We start from the raw sequence: 22,705 nt of genomic DNA, 5'->3' as shown, positions 1-22,705 counted from the left end.
TGTATATCACTGTGGGCCACCTCTGCTGTCGTCATGACTTCTGCTCTTGTCATTACGCTATTTCTGTCTGTTTTGCAGACCTTTAATCATGAAGAGGATAACACTTCTGTTGTTTCTGGTCGGGAGTGTTCTGAACGGTAAGGGCTTTGAAATCATATCTAGAAAATAATGTCTGATTAATAATAATATTCAGAGGTATGGGTGTGTCTGGTATCTCACACAGTTCTAGGTGCTGTAGAGTTGTGTTTTCCTGTTCCTCTCCAGGATGTGTCGAGCTGTGTCGCTGTGTCTCTGAATATCTACTCTGTCTCCAGACTAAAGAGACTCCGTTCCTCCATCCTGTCAGTGTGGGACACTCCCTTCAGACTAAAATGAGGGCGTGTCGAGCTGTGTCGCTGTGTCTCTGAATATCTACTCTGTCTCCAGACTGAAGAGACTCAGTTCCTCCATCCTGTCAGTGTGGGACACTCCCTTCAGACTAAAATGAGGGCGTGTCGAGCTGTGTCGCTGTGTCTCTGAATATCTACTCTGTCTCCAGACTAAAGAGACTCAGTTCCTCCAGCCTGTCAGTGTGGGACCCTCCCTTCACACTAAAATGAGGGGGTGTCGAGCTGTGTCGCTGTGTCTCTGAATATCTACTCTGTCTCCTCAGATCCTCTCTCGGTGGTAGTGAAATATGGCGGATCTGTCATTTTGCCCTGTAAGGGAAACTCTATGGCAGTCCCCTTTAAGCTGATACACTTCAGATGGGACACGGACAAAGACGATCCCGTGCTGGAGTTCTTCAGTGAAGTGGTCTACCCTGGCGCCGGGTTCGAGACGGCAGCTGAAATCTCCAGAGAGCTGATTGGCCAGGGGGACTTTTCCCTGACTGTGCACAATGTGACATTCGCTCAAGAACATATCTATGAGTGCCGATATATAGACCTGGACCATACCAGAAAATTCCTTGGAGAGGTGCGCCTGTCTGTCACAGGTAAATACGTCCTGTGTTTTGCTGCAGGTATTAATGCAGATTGAACTAAGTTCTGGAAAATACGTGTGAAGTGAACCATCCCACTTGATAGACAAAGAACACTTCCTGCAGTATTGTCCTGTGTGCTTTATACTCTTGTTGCTAATCTGTCCAGGGAGAACAACAGTCTAACATAGGTTACAGAGCCAGGAAGTGGGAACTGTTTTCACGAAACTGAGGCAGGAGGGCAAAGTGGTGCAGACCTGTCTTTTTGTCACTTCAAATGTTCATTCTTGTTCTGTGTGCAGGTCATGAGGAGAATGTCACTGTCACTGATGGACACCCTCTGAACATCCGCCTCTACACCAGAGAGACTGTGAAGGTTCAGTTTGCTCCTGAGGGCTCTGGAGACTCTGTGCTGGTGTGTGCTGTAGAGAAGAGCATAGTGACCCCAGTCCAGCACTACAAACCCAGAGTCTCCCTCCAGGACGAGACTCTCCAGCTGTCTGGAGTCTCCTTCAGTGATCAGGGCTCTTACACAGTACTGGACCTCAGGGCCGACAGGATCATCAGCACTGTGAAAGTCCATGTGGAAGGTAGGACAGGAGACAGAGCACATTCATTTGCTGTACAATAGGCTGTGACAGAGCATGTGTTAACGCCGTCCTGTTTCTGAGTTACTCAGCTGTCTGTAGTTAAACATGCTCATCCTGGTCCTGAAATCTGTCTGTTGCATGAAGTCGGTTGTTAAGCTGGTTTATTGGATGTTTTCCAGACTCTGACTCCACTTGGCTGGTTCCTGTGATTGGCAGTATCCTGGCTGTGCTCGTGGCTGCTGGGGTTATATCTGTGCTGGTCAGACACCTGCGGTCAGGTCAGAGTCTCTCAGCCTCCTCCGCTAACGGCTCCAGCAGAACAGGGCCATCGTCATGGAGTTCCCCTGGGTCTGGTGTGGAGCTGCTGGGAAACGGAGCTGCTGGAAATCGCCCAGATGACCCAGGGCCTGCAGACACTCTGGTCCCCCAGTCTCCAGCCCAGCCCCAGTCTGATGGATCCCAGCAGGAGGAGTCCTGTTAAACTAAGCATTGACAGTGGGATGGGGAGAATCCTGATGTGCGAGTTCCTGGGATCAAGTGTAGGTCTCCCTGTGTTGAGTTTGTATGTTCTCCCCCAACGTTAATGTGGGTTTTCTTCCAGTTGCTTCAATCAATCAATCAATCAGGCATTATTTTTTATATCAATGCACAACACTACAACTGCCAGCAGTGCTTGTCGCCAATGAAATGCTTTTCCCACAAGCTGACAGCAGGTGATGGAATTTAATTTGGCAGAGTACAATAAGCTCCAATGTACAATTTAAACATTCCCAAAGCCCTGAGAAGTGTCGTTCACGTGACACTTTATTGTTTTTAACATCTCCCTCACCCCCTGCCCTTTCCAGCAGTAGTTATAGGACAAAACAGTGTCGAGAGACGCCTCTGCTGCCTCACAGACACAGAAACATTCCTACAGCGCTGAGCAGCTCCTCAGAATAATGTGAAAGGCCAACGTTACTCAAGTGCTGGACACCCAGAGCCTTAATTTTATGCACCTGGATGACCTGGACTGATGAACTGATGACCCTGAAAAGGGGCAGAGGGCACAACCCCCCAGGCCCAGAGGGGGTCTGTGCTGAAGCCACAAGAGAGGGGTCTACTGAGGAGAAAAGCTCAGCGCCCTGGCCAGATTTCCCCCTTGGCCTTTAACAATAATAATTCATAACTCCTCCCACGTCTAGAGCTCCACTCCGAGCTCTTCCCAGGTCAGGGGGATCCCCTCCAGCCCCCCCAGTCCTCTCCCCACACAGCAGCTCTCAGTGGGGAGGAGAGCAGAGGGATGAGGCCAGTTCAGAGAGGGGGGTATTAGGTGGCCATGCTGTTAGCACTCAGCGCAGCGGTAGAATAGATTTGCCAGAATGAACGTAGTTTCTGTCTTTCAGGCTTGTTTCCACAGCCTTGCAGTTTTTACCATGGTATCTTAACTGGTACGAAGTTAAATGGGCCCTATCTGTCATGAACACACAACTGGTGCTCTTAATTACACATTTCAGTACTGGGTGCTATTCTACAGTAATTAAGTGATATTCTACACTAGAAAGAGATTAGGTGAAAGAGCATTAATGGACATTTGAGCATTAATGTATGTTACACTTCACTGTGCCTTAAGACTGACACATTGCCTCTGTGCGTATCTCCTCATTAACACCTACAGGACAGTCAGGGACCCATTGAAATAGTCGAACAAGGGAGACACATCGTGTACCATGTAGGGCAGAATCAAAACGCTATGATTTTGTTCCGGATGTCAAGTGAATCGATGTGCTTTCTGTGCTTGTGCACGTGTTCCTCTTATTACTGGACAGACAGTGCTGCTCAGCTGTGGTTACCAGTGAGCCCACTCTCTGGTTTCCCCACTGTGGGGGTGCCTGTGGGAGCAGTCTTACTACAGGGGGGCTGGATCCAGTTGGGCTGTGGAGAGCCAGGCCAGGCGGGACCCTGCCCGTACCACGGTAACAAAAACCACCTAGTGCTGGTGGACCCGTAGGCGGCGCTCTGCCTGATGTCATTTCTGTACTAGAGAGGACCAGGGACACTGAGCTGTAGGAGAACTAGATCAAAGGAGGATTACAGCTGAGGTCCCGCCTGCTTAATTAAAGATCCCAGAGACAGTGATTGGAGGAGCAGGGGTGTGGAGTCCCACTGTCCCAGAGTCCCGGCTGTATCTGAGCTTGAACTGTCCCCTCCTACACATGAAACACCCTGGGATTGTTTGGAAAGACAAAATCAATTAATGCCAAAAGTGTTCTTTCAATTCTTATGAGTATTGATTAGAAACAGCTGAGCAGTATTCATAGTCAGTGTCCTGACCTCATTCCTGGCCAGATCAGAGCTTGAACAGTCTGAGATTTTCGGGTGAACAGTGCCCTCCTATGTGTGAAGCACCTTCGGGTCCTTCAGGAAGAACGATAATGCAGTATTGATAACTTATTGTTTTTCCTGTACGTATCCAGTAGGAGGTGCTTGAGGAACATCCCTTCAGGCTGGGGGTGTGTTATGTATTCTGCTCAGTGTTCTGGTCCACAGCTCCCTGTGTTAACAGCAGCTGCTCGGCACTGTCTCCAGACTGATCTGCGGTGCTGAGGGACGACCCCAGCAGGAGTCTGTGATGGTCTACAGGGTGTGCCCTTCACTGACACAGTACGACACTCTGCCCTCTGTCAAGTCTGACTCCACAGTGACGGTCTTCTGCTCTCCTCCCTCGAATCCTCGTTCTCCTGACTTCCTCAGATCCGCCGGTCTGTCACACTCAATACCTCCCCCAGTTCCCTGCAGCGCTGATCTCGATCTGGGATGGTGCATTTTACTGACCGTGTCTAAACACTGGAGTATCGGCTCCGCTGTTTTTCAGGAACCAAAGCGCGAGGTACCAGAAGCCTAGATGCCTCTGTGTCCTGTGGGATTTTGGGAATACAGCACTGGAAAAGTTGGAGAGAGAGGGAGCAGAAGACTGTGAGAGGGAACGGGTGTTAGACCGTTCTCCTGCTCTTTCTGGGAACTGAGCTGAAACCAGAGTTTTGTCGGGTTTAGACAATTCCTTGGAAGTTATTTTTGATGTGTAACGTTCAGCACTGAATTAATCGGAGTGTTTTAAAAGCATTGCACTGATACAACATCTCTAAATGTGTTACTGGAAGCATCACACTCCAGGCTGGGTTATGCACTGATGAGAGATGTGTTTGTCTCTTTAAATGATGGATTAGTTTGTGCACAGGTTAAAGTCAGTCTTTTACAGAGTATTAGAGAAATCTGGACCCCTAGGAGTTTTTTTTATATTGCTCAAAGAGCTTTAAAGCACTTTACATATAGAAGTGATTCTGGATACAAAAATCTCAAATGTAAAAAAATACTACAGATATAAGAGATGGAAAAATAAACTTTAATTTAATAATAATAATTACTTACACTTATATAGCGCTTTTCTGGACGCTTTACGGGTAATAGGGATCCCCTCCACCCCCACCAGTGTGTACCCCACCTGGATGATGCGACGGCAGCCATAGTGCGCCAGATCGCTCCCCACACACCAGCTCTCAGTGGGGAGGAGAGCAGAGGGATGGAGCCAGTTCAGAGAGGGGGGTGATTAGGAATCAGGCCAGGACACTGGGGTAACACCCCTACTCTTCTCGAGAGACCCTCTGGGATTGTTTATGAGCACAGAGAGTCAGGACCTCGGTTTTACGTCTCATCCGAAGGACGGCGCCTGTTTACAGTCCAGTGTCCCCCGTCACTATACTGGGGCATCAGGACCCACACAGACCGCAGGGTGAGCGCCCCCTGCTGGCCCCACTGACACCTTTATTTAGAGTTTTAATAGAAAATATTTTATGCAACAACGTTCGAGAGCGAGGTAAATAGCATTTTGTTATATTTTATATTATGATGTTATATTTTGTTTGCTCAGATGACAGATTCATTGAAATTGTATTACATTTAGTTTGCTGTTGTGCAAACTGAGGAAAATGTTCACTGGTTGTAATGAAGGGAAGAACAGACCTACTGTAGATGAAGTAAAAGTGTTCTTGAAAAACTGTTTCATGGAGCTACAGGGCTGCTCTTGCACTGAACTGAGTGTGTGAGGTGCTCAGTGTTCATGGTTGTACTGAGGGAGGTGTCAGATCCATGTGGGGTTTAAAACCTGGTTTCAGCTCTGCTGTCACGGAGTCGGGCACTTCTTTGTTTTTCATTGTGGTTTTTATTGTCTTTGTAAAATTGTCTAAGAATCATTATAATTTTAAGTTGCTACTGTTCCGAAGCCATTGACCAAAGGGATGGTGAATGGTGATTGTAGGTTTACGAAGGTTTAGTTTTCAATTTGATCGAGATCGCAGGTTGGGCGTTTGTCTTGGTGTGTATATATATGTATGTCATTTCCTGCAGCTGGATAGCGAGTCAGAAGCTATTGTCTGGAGTGGTGGGGGTGGGGAACAAGCTGCCCAGCCCTGTGGTTGAAGCCGATACCCTGGCTCCTCTCCAGACACAGCTGGGTGAGCTCCTCCAGTCAGGACAGGAGGCTCTACTGTACACAGAGGGGGGTGGGGGTGGGGAACAGGCTGCCCAGCCCTGTGGTTGAAGCCAATACCCTGGCTTCTCTCCAGACACAGCTGGGTGAGCTCCTCCAGTCAGGACAGGAGGCTCTTCTGTACACAGAGGGGGGTGGGGGTGGGGAACAAGCTGCCCAGCCCTGTGGTTGAAGCCGATACCCTGGCTTCTCTCCAGACACAGCTGGGTGAGCTCCTCCAGTCAGGACAGGATGGGTGGTGGGGGTCTGGAACAAATTGCCCAGCCCTGTTGATGAAGCCGATCCTTTCCAAAGAAGCCAAGACATCAATGAGCCATTAACTACCAACACCATCCTGTTGGTGGGTTTACTTTTATTCTTCAAGCGCTGGCAGTAGGAGAGGACTGTGACTGTTACAGGAGGCCATGTCCTAGTGTCCAAGATAAAACAAACACACTTGAATGTGGCTTTAATATGGAGACTTGATCACTGCGCACTGGGAGTCTGACAGCACTGTCACACCTGGAGCGGATCAGACTGCTGCGCACTGGGAGTCTGACAGCACTGTCACACCTGGAGCGGATCAGACTGCTGCGCACTGGGAGTCTGACAGCACTGTCACACCTGGAGCGGATCAGACTGCTGCGCACTGGGAGTCTGACTGACAGCACTGTCACACCTGGAGCGGATCAGACTGCTGCGTACTGGGAGTCTGACTGACAGCACTGTCACACCCGGAGCGGATCAGACTGCTGCGCACTGGGAGTCTGACTGACAGCACTGTCACACCTGGAGCGGATCAGACTGCTGCGCACTGGGAGTCTGACTGACAGCACTGTCACACCTGGAGCGGATCAGACTGCTGCGCACTGGGAGTCTGACTGACTGCACTGTCACACCTGGAGCGGATCAGACTGCTGCGCACTGGGAGTCTGACAGCACTGTCACACCTGGAGCGGATCAGACTGCTGCACTGTCACACCTGGAGCGGATCAGACTGCTGGGCACTGGGAGTCTGACTGACAGCACTGTCACACCTGGAGCGGATCAGACTGCTGCACACTGGGAGTCTGACTGACAGCACTGTCACACCTGGAGCGGATCAGACTGCTGCGCACTGGGAGTCTGACTGACAGCACTGTCACACCTGGAGCGGATCAGACTGCTGCGCACTGGGAGTCTGACTGACAGCACTGTCACACCTGGAGCGGATCAGACTGCTGCGCACTGGGAGTCTGACTGACAGCACTGTCACACCTGGAGCGGATCAGACTGCTGCACTGTCACACCTGGAGCGGATCAGACTGCTGGGCACTTACAGGGAGCTGAGTGCAGGCTGGGCTGGGGTCTTGAATTAAAGAGACCCCCTTAGATGATTTAATTGATGTATTATTTTGATGTTGCACCTCACTACTGCTGGTCCTACATGGGGCTTATTTTCAGTTAAAAAAGCGATTTTACCCTTTTTTTTACTTGCACGTTTCTGTGTTTTCTCCCAAGGGACTCAAGTTCTGAACTCTACCCCACCGCCGGCTCACACCGATGCTCTCTTTTTAAAGATGTGTGTTATTCAACTCCTTGTTGCTGCTGCTGTGTGTTTGTGTTTTTGGTGTTTCCTCAATGTCTCTGTCCTGGAGCCTACACGCGCACAAGCCTGTCATCGCACCTGTGCAGGTGACCGTGAGCTGGTCTGAGGTCTTAATGAGAAACAGGCTAGGAAAGCAGAGTGGGCGGGTGCGCGATGGAGACCAGTCTCTGATTGGCCAGAGGTCGCTGATTGACAGAGGTTTCCACCTGTTAGAGGAGCGGTGTCCACAGCCGGGCTATTTGAGCCGGTGGGAGGGGCTGGTCGTCATTCCGGCTGTGAGGTGTGTTCAAGCGAACAGGTGCGCTGCTTTTACTGCGAGAACAGACGGGTGGTGTTTCGAGGTGAAGGAAACCCTTTTGATGCACCTTTAGCAAACCTTTGCTTTAAATGTTACCGGTAAGTTATCGATGTGCTCTGTCGTGTTTTAAACTGTTCTAAAACGTTGTTTCCAAGGTAAGGGGAGGCGTTTTTAGGCAATTTAGGCGACATTTGCTGGGAAGCTGATACATGAGCGATGTGCTTTGGCGTGTTTTAAACTGAAACGCGAGGTGAATATTTCTGTGAAAGAGGTTCGTTTGCTCTGTGCGGTTGTATCTGGTGACACAACACGGTTCTACAAAGTCTTGTGTTTTGTGGTGTTTAGTCCGTGGTGGTGGTTTGATTTTGCGGGTAAAAATGTATTTTAGTTCAGGTGGGTAGCTGCGTCAGCATGCGTAGGCTGCAAAGGAACAAGTAATAGGTTTATTCCATGCTGAAAAAAAGAAGAAAGAGAACACAACGTTTCGGCCGTGGAGCCTTCTTCAGGTCCACGGCCGAAACGTTGTTTTCTCTTTCTTCTTTTTTTCAGCATGGAATAAACCTATTACTTGTTCAAAATGTATTTTATTTGCCCGTTGCGCAGTTCCTGTCTGAAGTGCCTTTGTCAGCGTTGACTCGTTTATTACAAAATAGTTTCACTGCTTTGAAAAAAAACTTAATGTTCGTGTTTAGAGGCGTTTGTGTTTTATTTTGCGAAACGATTTGAAAATGTTTGGGGAACTGAGAAGTGTCGCGTTGTAAGCAAATACACACGTGTAGTCGGGTGTGTCTGTTGTGGGCTGTTTAAAGTGTGGGTCTGTGCTTAAAGACATTGGATATTTCGGGTCGGTTTTATACACAAATCCATTGTTTGGTTCAGTTTCTGTTTTTTATGGGATAAACCGGCTTTAACATGAACTTTCAAAGCCCATTAAATGGTGCGAAGAAAGTATTTTTGTTGTCAAACGCCATTTACAACCCTGGATATAATAGTACTGACCCACAAAAATATCCAATGAGTTTATAGTAGAAAACTTGTTTACAGCATTAAATAACGAAAGATGAACACAGCTGCTCTTTAAGTAATCATTAAAACGGTTCTGTGACATTATTTCTTTAAAAGACCGTGTTTGTGTTATCTGTGCTGGCATAATGTAAATAGTTGATATAATAAAAAACAACCGGAAGGTGAAAGCAGTAGATTTTTTTTGTGTAGTATTTGTAAATCCTCGTATTGTTAAACAAAAAATAAATGTATTCAGAGGCCACTATATTACACCCTTTCTCAAAAAAACAAACAGGTTTTTCTGATGCACATTAACATGAGTGAGAGTCAGAGAGAGTGTAGCTGAGACAGAGGGACTGTTCTCAGTTCTGTTTCTGTCTTGAGTCATTTTCACTCCACAGCTTCTCCCTGAAAACTGAGTCCTGCTGGTTTGTTTTACAGGCTTCTCTTGTAAATCAACACCTAGGCTGTAGATGTGTGCTGTTTCTTCTTACTTCAGGGGGAAACTTCATCATTTAAAATACTAGTGTATTTGCTAATAAGGTTGCTTCAGTCAGAACCAGTGTTTTCTGTACACCAGGTGGAGTTTTGCACGAATGTCGGTTATTGTGCGAGACGTCGGTGTGAAATGGCGAGTGCGGAGTGACCAGGGCAGGTTGGGGTTCTAGTGATGGATTGGGGTGCACCTGCAGGCAGTGGGCTGGTGAGGACTGTGTCTGTGGGCTCATGTGGTCGTGTTTGTGGACGGGTGTCTCAGAGGGGCCTTCCAGCAGGTTCTCAGGAAGCTCTTCAGGAAGAGAGCCGGCAGAGGTCTGAAGTGGATCTCCTGGACTCGCCCCTGACCGGTCTGCTCCCAGTCCTGGCCTGGACTCTGGGAGTCGCTGTGGGAGGTGTGTCTTGGGTCAGGAGTCGAACCCTGGGCCCTGTCATTGGTGATTGGGGGGGAGTTGAGCCAGAGCCTCTATTGAGAACCTCAGGGCCACCGTCTTCACAGCAGGAGGAAGAGCTGGGTTCGAGGAGCTGGCCTGTACCGGATCCTGCACTCTGGGGCTGCAGGGAGCTCCAGCACCTGTACGAGGCCCGTGAGGAGGACCCCAGAGAGGACAGGGCGAGACCATCGGTGACTCTGACCTCAGGACAGGTCTTCTGCAGGGGGCAGCACAGCTCCGACTGGCCCAGTGTTCCCTGTCATAGAAGATCACTGGCTGTTCACTGGGCTGCTTATTCTCTGTGATGGACAGACACTGGACTGGGTATTCAGTATAATCATCACTGGACTGGGTATTTAATAATCACTGGACTGTGATCATTGAGGGATGATCACTGTACTGGGTTTTCAGTGCAGTCAATTTACTGGGTGTTCACTGTAATAATCACTGCAATGAGTATTAATCATCACTGTACTGGGTATTAAAAATCACTGTAGTCATCACTGCACTGGGTGTTCACTGTAGTTATCACTGCACTGAGTATTAATCATCACTGTACTGGATATTAATAATCACTGTAATCATCACTGCACTGGGTATTAATCATCACTGAATGGTTTATTCAGAGTGCTGTCTGTTACTCACTGTACAGATCAGTCCTGTTTTTCAGTTGTAGGTGGGCTCCTGAAAAGACTGCTGAGCCCAGAAGCAGGAGTGGGATTAGAGAGGAGGGACAGGTGAGGGGAGCTGTTTAAATCACCTGTGAGGCTGTCAGGGGCTGTGGGGCAGGGAGACACTGGGGGGCTGTAGGAGGCTGTGGCGCGGGGGGACACTGGGAAGGGTTTTGGCGCAGGGAGACACTGGGAGGAAGAGCTCAGTGTTGTCCCCATGCAGGTACCTCTCACTCATCCCTGCTGCAGCTCTGTGTGTGATTCACAGGACAGAAGTGTGGAGCTCACAGAGCAGAGGAAGTCAGAAACTCCTGCTGGAGCTCCTGACTCAATATTCTGTACAAACAGGCAGAGAAACAACATGGAGCCCTTTTCTTGGATAGGAACTGTACTGTTTAGTTGTTAGACTTTATTGAAGTGCTTTACTACATATTCACTGTGCTGGTCTGTCACATACACATACTCTCTCCTCAATATTTCCTGGAAATTCACTGTACTGGTTAGTCACTTTGACAGATATTCACTGGCATGTTCATCACTCAACTAGTCAGTTTCTTTCCTGAATGATTACTGACTTGACTCTACTGGGTCTTCACTGTAACTGTTCAACACTAAGCCAGTGTTTGTCTTCAATGGTTATTGTACAAGTTCCCTGGAATTACTAGTCAATCTCTATCCTGGATATTTTTTGTCCTGGATATTCAATGTACTCGATGTTTATAGTAATTGTTAATTACTAAGCTAATCATTGTCTTGATGAGAGCAGGGGGTTTTGGGGTACCAACTGGCTGAGAGCAAGAGTTGGGGTATCAGGCTACCAAATTATTTGTGGGAGAACTTCAAGTCAAGAGGAAGGACAGACGCCCCAACATCGGAGCTCTCTCCCAGTCGGACACCAGGAGCCCTGACGCCCTCATCCTCCCCCATCGGCTCCATCTCTCCGGTCGTCTCGTCTGGACGTCGGGCTCCAGGATCTCAGGGAAGGTTCCCTCCTCCCAGCCCGGCTCAGGCCTGAGGAGTCTGGAAGATCTGGGAGAAGCCAACGGGAAGAAACTCCTCCTGGACCTCGACTCTGGGAGGAGCCCAGCGCCTGGACCCCCCCGGAGACTCGGACTGACCAGGAGGAGGAGCCTGGCGCCTGGACACCCAGGGGTGTTGGAACAAAGAGGAGGAGGAGGAGGAGCCCAGTTGTGCCACAACAAGGAAGAGGAGCCCAGGGGTGTCAGAACCTCCGCAGGGGGAGAGAGAGCCTGTGGACAACACGCCTGTGTTTCTCCAGGACGGGTCACCAGAACAGCAGCTCTGGACCGGAGCAGTCGGGACTCGGTGGAGCACAGGCTGCCTTCAGGCCTGTTTATTCCCACCAGACACAGCTCCTGCAGGAGGAACCTGACCCTGCAGGCAGGGAGAGGTCAGGGAGGCTGTGGGACAGGTGGGGAGGGACTGGGAATGTGGGAGCTGCCCCCCGTGTTGGGGAAACAGGATCAGGCAGCCAGGGGTGAAGTGGGGTAACACTGTACCAGGCTGGAGAGGGCACCCCCAGACCTGCAGGTAGAGGACAGGGGAACAGGGGACCCCCAACAGCCAGGCAGGTGAGTGCAGAGCAGGTGAGTCTCTCCTTCGCTGGATTTCCCTCACAGGTGACGCTGGTCTTCATCGGTCCTGCAGGGATCCAATCAGACCAATCTGGGATCGACGCACTCCCAGGGGGCAGAGCAGGAGTTGTCTTGGGAAGACAGACAGGATGTCCCGACTGCCTTCCTCCTCCTCCTCCTCCTCCTCCCTGCCTGCTTGAGCCTGTGAGGATGAGGATGATCTTGATAAAGAGCTGCCGATGCCCCTGGTCCAGGTGGAGATCTGGAGCCCCAAGAGGACTCATCCTGTTGGGGTGTCAGGGGGTGACCCTCTTGGCTGTGTCCTGACCTCCTGCTGTCTCTCAACCACAAGATCAAGGTCAGTGTGCTGTTGACACTACACTCTCGTACCCGAGTCCAACACCACCCTCCAGCACGAGCACAAGGTCAGGTTTGTCCTGTCACTCCTGTGTCACACTCGGGGCATGAACACACAGCCCTACTAGTGAGAGAGGAGAACCGTTAATATTCTACCAGTATTGATATTTGTACTTGAGGAAATAGTTTGTTTTATTAACAGTATTAATATTAGTTGGCTTTTTTATTACCCCCACTTGCACTAGAAGTAGTTATTTTTAGCTGGAGCAAGACCAACAGAAGCAGTATTGCTGTTATTTTCTGCAGGAGCACAACTGATTGAGCCAGTCTTGTGAAATACGCCTCTTGTGTGTCTCCTGTGTTCTCTGCCATTGTCGTTCCAGTCGACCTCATCTCGAACCCTCACGGGACTGTGCTGGGACTCCTCTCATCCCGACTCCTGGGAGCTCGTATCGGGATCTTGTGAGGAGTCCACCAGGATGGGTTCAGTGACTCCTCAGCACTACCCACGGCGAGCCTCGAGCTGGGTCCCTCGGTTCTGACGGTCCCGTCTGCTTCAGGGTCTTCCTCCTGATCTTCATGACCGCAGCGCAGGTCTTCCCAGCGGCTGTGTGCTGTCGGATCTTCCCACAGTCGTCACTGGGAGGAGACCCTCCCTGGAGTCAGAGGATCGCTGGTGTCACCTGGGTGAGTCAGGTGTGGGACGTACAGTATGAGTACCTTTCTCTGGGGGGACAGGAGACACACTGGGGGACTTTCAGTGTCCCTTCTGTCCACATCCAGAGCACACAGGTGCTGTTTCCTTGCTTTCAGGGCCACTGTGATCTGCAGAGAGCTGCCCTTCTCCTCTACACTCTACAGAGCGGGTTACCGAGCCCGGGAGCTGTCCAGGTCTGAGGTCAGTGGGCACGTCAGTTCACAACACGTATGGGTGGAGATCGGGTATAGGCTGGACTCTCTCTGCTGGATTATTTTCCTTAATTCTCCAGGATGTCCAGAGACTAACACTAGGAAGACTGGTGCTGGGAAGACTGGGGAGTTGGAATGGAAGTGGGATACTCTCTTGTCCCATATTTTCCATGATGAGGCGGACTGTAGGAAGACGGGTGTGTGTGAAAATTATACCCTCCCCTGTATTTTCTTTAATTTTCCAAGATGTCCAGAGGCTGCCGGTGAAGAGCCAGGTATGGATGGGAAGATAAATCGGGAGTTGGGTGCTTCCTCCTGTCTCTTTTCCTAGTTTTCCAGGATGTTGGTATTGACATTGGACTGTTATTAATTCATTTTCCAGGCTGGCCAGAGGTGGCCAGTGGGAAGACGGATATGGCTGGGAGTTGGGATGGAGGTGAGTCTCTCCTTCACTGGCTGTCCCTCGCAGGTGACACTGGTCTTACATGATTGGTGCTGATTGGACCAATCTGGATCCACAGACTCCGAGGGGACAGAGCAGGAGTCGTCTCGAGGAGACATCCAGGGTGTCCTGATCTCCTGCCTGCTGGAGCCTGTGAGGATGACCATGATGACGAAGAGCTGCAGGTGACCCTGATTCAGGCTGCTCCTTAGAGATGAGCTCCAGGCGGAGAGCCAGTGGACTCCTCCTATCGGGGCTCCAGGGGGTGACCCTCAGGGCTGTGTCCTGACCTCCTGCTGTCTCTCGCCCACAAGATCCTGGTCAGTGTGCTGTTGACACTACACTCTCGAACCCGAGTCCATCACCAGCCTCCAGCACGAGCACAAGGTCAGGTTAGTCCTGTCACTCCTGTGTCCCACTCAGGACATGAACACACAGCCCTACTAGTGAGAGGAGTACAGTTATAAAGTTACTAGCATTGATATTGGAGCCTGGTGAAGTATTATTGTTGAATTAACACAATCTTGAGTGACAGGTGAACGCTGGGCTGAAGACGGATGATGAGGCACAGAGAGACTGCAGAGCCAAACTGCTGCCCTCAGACACACGAACCAGCTGTCCCAGCTGTGCAGCCTACAGCAGCGTGTCCTGGGATGGAGGTGGGACGCTCTCTCCTGTCTCTTTTCCCTTTTCCATTTTCCAGTAAGTCCGGCGGCTGACACTGGGGAGACATGTATGTATGAAGACTGAACCCTCTCCTGTTTTGTGTTCCTTCATTTTCCAGGATGTCCAGGGGCAGACAGTGGAGAGACAAGTATGGCTGGGATAGAGGTTGGATGTTCTCTTATCTTTTCCCTGATTTTCTAGGATGCCTGTAAAAATGACAGTATGGAAGGGGAGTTGGAATGGAGGTTGATGTTCTCTCCTGTCTCTCTTTTCCCTAATTTTCCAGGATGTCCAGTGGGAAGACGGGTATGGACAGGAAGATAGAATGGGGATTGATGGTCTCTCCTGTCTCCAGCAGCGTCTCCTGCTCTCTGAGGTCAAACACCAAAATGTCAGGGGTCAAAGGTTAAGATGGACTCCAATGCAGGGGCAGACAGTGGGGGGACTAGTGTGGATGGAGGATGATGCTCTATCTTGTGTTCATTGCTGTAGTTTTCCAGAATGGCCGGATGCAGACAGATGAGTTGTCCAGTGGCTGACAGTGGGAAGACTGGTATGGATGAGGATTTGGGATAGAGGTGGGATGATCTCTCCTGTGATCTTTTCCATTTTCTAGGCTGGCCAGAGGCTGCCACTGGGAAGATGGGTATGGCTGGCAGTTGGGATAGAGGTTGGTTACCCTCTCCTGTAATCTTTTTCCTAATTTTCCAGGATGTCCAAAAGAATTGACAGTTGGAAGACCCATTATAGATGGGAAGATGGATTGGAGTTCAGATGGTGTCTAGGATGTCCAGAAAACAGCCAGGGGGAAGACCAGTGTGGATGGAGGTTGACGCTCTGTCCTGTGATCATCTCTGTAGTTTTCCAGATTGTCCAGTGGCTGACAGTGGGAAGACGGATATGGATGAGGAGTTGGAATGGAGGTTGGATGCTCTCTCCTGTCTCTTTCCCTAATCTTCCAGAGTGCAGAGGCTGCCAGTGGGAAGATGGGTATGACTGGACTCATTGGACTGTATTTCCCTTAATTGGCCAGAGGCTGATAGTGGGAAGACTGGTATGGATGGAGATTGAACCCTCTCCTGTAGTCTCGTTCCCTCATTTTCCAGGATATTCTGAGGAAGACCGGAATAGATGGGGTGGTAGACTGGGGTTTGGATGCCGTCTCCTGTTTCTTTTGTCTAACTTTCCGGGATGTCCAGAAAAGTCAAGACCAGTGTGGTTGGAGGTTGATGCTCAGTCCTGTTCATTTCTGTGGCTTTCCAGAATGTCCTGAGGCTGCCAGTGGGAAGACGGGTATGTATGAGGTGTTGGGATAGTGGTTAGCTGCTCTCTCCCTGGTTTTTTTTTCCTTATTTTCCAGGAAAAGTGCAGAGTCTGACATTGTGTATGAAGCTTGAACCCTGTCCCTAATGTTCCAGGATGTCCACAAGCAGACAGTCGAGAGGCAGGTGTGGTGTTGGGATTGATGCTGAACTCTCTCTCCTGTATTGTTTTCAAGGCTGACCAGAGGCTGCTGGTGGGAAGATGGGTATGGCTGGGAGTTGGGATGGAGGTGAGAAGCTCTTTCCCGTCTTTCTCTTCCTCCTTGTGTCGGTCTCCGTGACGTCTCTTGAGCTGCGTCTTTCTCTGTCCAGCTGCTTGTGCTCTGTAAAACGCTACACTTCTGCAGTATTAAACAGGGCTTTTTGACTGTGGATTGCAGGTTTGATTCCAGAGGGGACACAGTCTTGTACCCCAGAGTGAGGTACTTTGCTCAGATGGACTGTTCTGATCAGGGTTATCGGTGGCTGTACTGTAGAAGTGTTGACAATGGTGTACTCGGTTCTCAAGAGTATTGTACCTTAATACACTGACACGTCTGTGTGTTGAACTGTCACCTGTAGTGAGCTTTGTTACTCAATGATATAGACCAGGGTGCTGAAGTCTTTCCTATATAATACTTGAACACCCAAACCTGTGTACTGTACTCCCATCTCCACTGAGCGTTAATACTGGTAATCCTCACACTTGTATAAGTAACTCTCTCTTGTACTGAGCTTTAATTCTCAATGACAGACCTGTGGACTGTGCTGTAATACTGAAACCAGCGTGCTCAACTTGTACTTAATCTAGTTCTCCCACTGACACGAGTGCTTTCATACTCAAAAGTGTGGACTGTACCATCATACTTAAACCGGTGTGATACACCTGTGTGCTAAACTCTCACCTTGACTGTGCTCTAATACTGAAACTCTGCTCAGCTCTCACCTGGACTGGGCTAAAATTAAATCACTGTGCTGATCTCTACCTTGTAAGTGAGCTTTAATATCCTGTGACACACCAGTATGCTTAACTTGAACCTGCAGTGTTATTTAAATCTCAAATCTGTGTGCTACACTCTTACCTTGACTGAGTTTTAATACTCTGCCACACCTGTGTGCTTTACTCTCGTTTTAAATTTTTTAATTCTCAGATCTGTGTGGTCAGTTCTGGACTAAAAAACTAAACCAGTGCTTTTTCCTGTGCTTTAATACTGATACCTGTGTACTCAACAGAATGGGTACTATTTTTCTGTGTTTTTAATACTGAGACCTGTGTTCTGAACTCTCCTCTCCACTGAGCTGTAATGTGTTGTAATACTTAAACCTGTGCACGTAACTCTTACATGGACTGTGCTTTAATACTTCAATCAGTGTCATCAGGTCTCACCTGGACTGTATTGAAATACTTAAACCAGGGAGGTGAGCTTGGACTGAGCTTTAATATTCAGAGATGTGTATGCTGAGCCTTCATCTGTAGTGAATTTCAATACTCAAATCTGTGTGCTACACTCTTACCTCTGAGTTTTAATCAATGACACCTGTACTATAAAAGTGAAACCAGGGTGCTGATCCCTAACTTGTTAGTGAGCTTTAATCCTCAGTGCCACATATGTAGGCTAAACCTTCACAAGCAGTGTATTTTAATACTCAAATCTGTGTGCTGGAGTGTCAACTGTACTATTGGAATACTCAGCCCTGTGGGATGAACTGTAACCTGTACTGTATTGTGATACTCAGGTCTGTGACCTCGCATGTCTGACTGGTACTATTTTGCAATGTACTGAGCTTTAATACTTAAACCAGTGTGCTGATCTCTCACTTGTGTGGATGTGTAATTTTTCAGTGATGTGTATGCTGGACCTTCATCTATAGTGTACTTCAATACTCAAATCTGTGTGCTACACTCTTACCTTGACTGAGTTTCAATACTCAACGACACACCTGTGTGCTTTACTCTCACCTTTTAAAAAAAAAAAAAAAAAATCTCAGATCTGTGGTTAGCTCTCAGGTGGATAGTACTAAAATACTTCAGGTGTGCTGAACTCTCCCCTTTACTGTGCTTTAATACTCAAACCTGTGTTCCCTACTCTCACTGGGCTGTACTAAACTACCTCAGCCAGTGTGCTGATCTCTTGTTCAGACTGAACTTCACTACTCAGTGATACAACCATTGCTGAAACCTTCACCTGCAGTGTACTTGAATACTCAAGTCTCGGTGCTGAAATTTCAACTGTCCTATTATAATACTCAGCCCTGTGTACTGTACTGTTGTAATATCTGGAGTGGTGTAGTGCAGTGTCACTTGTACACTGTTGTAACAGTCACCCTCTGTCCTGTATTTCAGTGTAACAGTCAGACTTCTGACCACAACTGTCACCTGTGCTCTAGTGTAATACTCAGCCCTGTGTACTGTGCTGTTATGTTAAATGTTTCCTATGTTGTTGTAATACCCAGACCTGTGTACTGTAGAGTGATGTGAACTGTCACTTGTATTGTGTTGGACCAGCCTTGTCTGTTGTGTGACAGTGTAATAAACACAGCAGTGTGCCAAACTCTCACCTGTAATCTATTGTAGTACTCAGACCTGTCTTCTGTGTTGTTGTAATATCTAGCCATGGGTACTGTACTACAACGTAATAATACACCCAGTGTGCCAAACTGAAACCTGTACTCTACTCTAATACTGAACTGTCAAACCTCAGCTGAAATCGTTTCCTTTCTTCTCTTTTCAGCAGGGAAGAAACCTGGACTTGTTCCTGTGCTGCCTACAGCTGCTGATGTAGGTTCCTACTTAAACTGTTGAAACCTTCAGCCCTGTGTACTGTGCTGCTGTAAAATTAATACTGGGGTGTTGAACTGTCATCTGTACTGTTTGTTAATACTCAGACCTCTGTAGTGTATGGTGTTGTAACAGATGGACTGGTCTAGTGAACGATCACTTGTACTATAATGTAACACTTCTTCTGTACTGTATTTCACTGTAACAGATGCATTGTGGATTATAGGAAAATGTCACCTGTACTCAATTGTAATCTTCCTTGTGTACTGTATTATGTGAACTGTTACCATTGTGGGGTTGTAATACTTAAAACTAGAACGGTCACCTGTGCTTTTGTCATACTCAGCCCTGTGTACTGTTGTAAAATTGACTGGTGTGTTAGTGTCATCTGTACTGTTCCTTTAATATGCTGACTGCTGTAGTGTATGGTGTTAAAATAGACTGCTGTACTGAACAGTCACTTGTACCTCTAATGTAACATTTCTTCTGTACTGTATTTCAGTGTTAAACAGGCGTTGTGGATGATAAGACAATGTCGATTTGTAATACTTGGCTTTGTGTACTGTATTATGTGAACAATTACCATTGTGGGGTTGTAATACTTAAAACGGTCACCTGTGCTATTCTGTCATATTAAACCTGTGTATTGTAATATGTGGACTACTCTTCTGAACTGTCACTTTTACACTGTTGTAATCACTCTTTACCATATTTGTGAGTAAAAGATGAATTTCGATCTGACAATGTCATCTGTACTTGATTGTAATACTCAGCCCTGTGTACTGTATTATGTGAATGGTTACCATTGTGGGGTTGTAATACTTAAAACTGTCACCTGTGCTGTTCTGTCATACTCAGCCCTGTGTACTGTTGTAAAATTGACTGGTGTGTAAAAGTGTATCTGTACTGTTCCTTAATACTCTGACTGCTGTAGTGTATGGTGTTAAAATGGATAGACTGCTGTACTGAACAGTCACTTGTACTATACTGTAACATTTCTTCTGTACTGTATTTCAGTGTTAAACATGCACTGTGGATTATAGGACAATGTCATCGGTACCTGATTGTAATACATAACCCTGTGTACTGTACTATGTGAACCATTACTGCTGTGGGCTTGTTATACTCACTTTTGTCTAAACCTGACACCAGTGCTGTTCAGTCTTAAGCCTGTGGAATTTACTAGTGTAATACGTGGACTAGTCTACTAGCCTGTTACTTTTATGATGTAATCATTCTTTACTGTTTTTGAGTGTTTCAGATTTCCATCTGAAACAGCCATCTGTCGTTGATTAATTGTAAGTCTTAGCCCTGTGTCCTGTACTCCCCTGTGATCTGCTACCTGGATTGTGCTGTACTACCCTGGTCTGGGGTCTGTGCTTCAGTGTAATACTCAGTTATGTCTAAAACTGTCACCACAACAGTGTTTATTGTATTGCAGTGTAAGATGCACACTGGTCCCACAATATCACCCTGTAGTTGATTGTAATAGTCAAATGTCTATAATGTACTGTGGTTTGCTCACCGAGCCCAGGGCTGCTGTTGTAAAACCACAACTGTCTGCTAGACTCTGAACTGTCATCTGTACTGTAGCGCAGTTGGGGACTGTTCTATTGTGAAGGGGTTAGATATCTGTACTAAACTTACTAGTATCTTAATCCTCCGTTCTCGGTTTAGCAGGATGGTGCTGTAATGGACAAACTGGCCTTTTTTTAAGCTTTAGCTGTTGAGATGTTGACCTGTTTCTGTGCTGAACCGTTTCCTGTATTTTACACCACTGCTTGGTGAGGCTGCAGCCTTTTTTCCCCCACCTCTGGGTGCTGCATGTTAACAAAACCACTGTGCTGGAGGTGTTCAAACAGGGCCCATGAGACCACACAGGCCCCCCTGAGAGGTGGGATGGGGGAATGAAGTCAGGGGAGTGGTGTTTCAGAGCGAGGGGGGAGATGTTTTCAGGTTTGGTTGGTGTAGACGGGCAGGAAGGGGGAGACTTCTTTTCTCGGTCCGGTGTTCAGGTACAATTCCTTTTTTCTGGTTGAAGCTCATCGCTGTTTGTTTTTTTACTTCATCTTTCCCTTCCCCTTGGGAACAGGAACATGCACCTCTGGAGTTCTAGTTCTGTTCTGTGCTCATCATGAAGTGGACTTGTTTCCAGGGGCCAGTCTGATCTGTTGGGTGTTCTTTTGTGTTGTGACTGTGTGTGGGCTCCTAGATGTGTTTTTAAGGTTGTAACGCTCCCTGATTTAACTGCTCTGAGCTGTGACGGGGTTATGGGAGAGGTGTGTGACTCCTGGCTGGAGTTGTGCTCCAGAACAGAGCTCTGCGTGGTGTCTGTGTGCAAGGAGAAGGAATAGGTCTCCTGGAGGAGACGTAGCCTGTGAGCAGCAGGAGCTGTGTACAAACACACCACCCCTCTGTCTGAAAGGGGAGAGAGCTGACTGAGCTGTGAGTGAAGCCAGTAAGTACTGGGGAGACTGAATATTAATCCACCTGCTGCCTCTGGATATGAGCGATAGAGGTTGAGCAGGAGCTCTTAACTGTTCAAGAGGGAGAGAGCAGGTCACTATTCCACAGAGCCAACCAGTCTGCTTTCTTTTCAATACAACACACCACCTTGCTCTTGGCTCCCTGGTGCAGTCATTTGCTCCAGGCTGGACTGGTCTTACACTGAGAGATACAGGTGGGGCAGTGGAGGAGTGTTTAAAATGGGCCAAGTGAGGGGTACAGTCTCAACCCTCTGTTACTCTCTCACTGGGACTGTCCTGCTGCATGATGTCATGAACTACATTTCCCAGCAGGCCATGAGGATGATGGTGGCCAATAAGCTGCCTCCCCTGGGTTAATGAGGCTCAGCTGGTGTATATAAGGAGGGGATGGGAGCTCAGCTCCTGCAGAGGGGTGGAAGGTGGAGGCAGGGGTCTGTCCAGTTAGTTGGACTTGAGGGTGGGAAGAGGACATCTGAGCTGCAGAGAAACTGGCAGCAGTTTTAAGAAAGGAAGAGATGGAGGGACAAGCTGGGTGGTTCTCAATGAGCTAGGAGCTGTGCTAGGGGTTGGGTTCAGGTGTTGTTAATCTCTTCCTGAATCAGTCCTCACCCCTGGTAGCAGGATCTGTGTTCCTGCTGTTTGAAGGCCAGTGGGGGGGGCTCTGGGGTGTAGGCAGGGCCAGTGTTTCACTTTCCTCTCAGTGGAGGCTCAGCAGGAGCCCTCATGAACCTCTAGAACTAGACTGGACAGGGGCCCTTATTTCTTCCTGGGCTTGTTGCTCAAGGAGCAGGGATGGATGTGTGCTGGTGACCCTCTCTCATTTGACACCCACCCTGTAGTCAGACCCTCAGGAAGAGGGCTCAGCTGGAGACTCATCACTGGTTGTTCTCCCCATCTTTTTCAGCTGGGAGGGGTCGAGGGGCTCACCTGGGCCCAGTCCTCCAGTGCAGGAGGCCCAGTGGGGCAGCTCTGGGCACAAACACTCACAGCCACAAGGTAAGGGATCGCAGTGCTCTTTATTCACAGCGAGGGACCCAGCAGGCCAGAAGCCACAAGACAGACCCTCGCTCTTACCTGGAGCCACCCCCAGCATCAAACCAGGCCTGTGGCAAGAAAGCCAGCACTCCCAGTTCAGACCTCCTCCTCTTCCGACACAGCAGCACAGCTCTGAAGCTCCTCTCTCCTGCTCTGCTCAGCACAACCACTCTCTTCCCCAGCCAAGGCTGGACTGAAGGGCTCCGCTGCCTGCTTTTTAAATGTCTCCTGACCAATGGGCTTCCACCAGTTAGCCAGGTAATAGTTTGGCGTGGCCTGCTGGGAAATGGAGTCGACATCTTGCTGCCTGAACCTGCTGCCCCTCACAGCGTCCAGAGCGAGTGGCACAGAAGCTGTTCCTGAAGTAGCTGAGCCCGTCGGCGAGGGAAATAAATCCAATTCAAATAAAAAAGAGCAAGTAGTCTTCTGGGATGAGTAAAATAATCATTGTTAACGTTTGTGAGAATTCAATGTAAAACACTTGTCCTGTGGAGGATTTGAACCTGTAGGCTGGAGGGGAGCAGGCGAGAGCTCTTCCACAGAGCCACCGTGTCTCTCTGCAGGCTGGGGCTCCTGTGGGCTCTTGCTCTTC

General features: G+C 48.6%; 2 protein-coding genes across 3 annotated transcripts; both read left to right on the top strand.

Annotated features, from left to right (window-relative positions):
- Positions 1-11,190, top strand: LOC148662471 (uncharacterized). 2 transcript variants are annotated; one of them, XM_088632107.1, is made up of 6 exons: positions 1-137; positions 653-976; positions 1,264-1,551; positions 1,731-8,036; positions 9,701-10,196; positions 10,543-11,190. In XM_088632107.1, the coding sequence occupies exons 1-4, from the start codon at positions 89-91 to the stop codon at positions 2,030-2,032; spliced, it is 963 nt and encodes a 320-aa protein (XP_088488233.1). In that variant the 5' UTR covers positions 1-88; the 3' UTR covers positions 2,033-8,036; positions 9,701-10,196; positions 10,543-11,190. The 2 variants fall into 2 exon arrangements, with proteins under 2 accessions (XP_088488233.1, XP_088488234.1); XM_088632108.1 differs by lacking the exon at positions 9,701-10,196.
- Positions 7,673-21,917, top strand: LOC148662470 (uncharacterized). The gene is made up of 15 exons (XM_088633006.1): positions 7,673-7,915; positions 9,701-9,833; positions 11,379-11,954; positions 12,879-12,907; positions 13,085-13,182; positions 13,309-13,601; positions 13,798-13,840; positions 13,926-14,031; positions 14,161-14,238; positions 14,382-14,505; positions 14,631-14,677; positions 14,799-14,888; positions 15,129-15,182; positions 16,011-16,064; positions 18,546-21,917. Exons 1-15 carry the CDS (start codon positions 7,673-7,675, stop codon positions 18,594-18,596), a joined length of 2,019 nt encoding a protein of 672 aa, XP_088489132.1. The 3' UTR covers positions 18,597-21,917.
- The last annotated feature ends 788 nt before the right edge of the window (positions 21,918-22,705 follow it).

This window comes from Lepisosteus platostomus, chromosome 5 (assembly GCF_059453375.1).
Source record: "Lepisosteus platostomus isolate fLepPlt1 chromosome 5, fLepPlt1.hap1, whole genome shotgun sequence".
Classification (NCBI taxonomy): Eukaryota; Metazoa; Chordata; class Actinopteri; order Semionotiformes; family Lepisosteidae; genus Lepisosteus; species Lepisosteus platostomus.
This window is presented reverse-complemented; position numbering and strand designations above follow the sequence as displayed.

Coding starts and splice junctions, on each gene's coding strand:
- LOC148662471 (XM_088632108.1), top strand. CDS start 89: ATGAAGAGGATAACACTTCTGTTGTTTCTGGTCGGGAGTGTTCTGAAC. Junction 977..1,263: donor GGTGCGCCTGTCTGTCACAG/GTAAATACGTCC, acceptor TTCTGTGTGCAG/GTCATGAGGAGAATGTCACT. Junction 1,552..1,730: donor TGTGAAAGTCCATGTGGAAG/GTAGGACAGGAG, acceptor GATGTTTTCCAG/ACTCTGACTCCACTTGGCTG.
- LOC148662470 (XM_088633006.1), top strand. CDS start 7,673: ATGTCTCTGTCCTGGAGCCTACACGCGCACAAGCCTGTCATCGCACCT. Junction 9,834..11,378: donor TCTGGGAGTCGCTGTGGGAG/GTGTGTCTTGGG, acceptor TATTTGTGGGAG/AACTTCAAGTCAAGAGGAAG. Junction 14,678..14,798: donor CAAGTATGGCTGGGATAGAG/GTTGGATGTTCT, acceptor CTAATTTTCCAG/GATGTCCAGTGGGAAGACGG.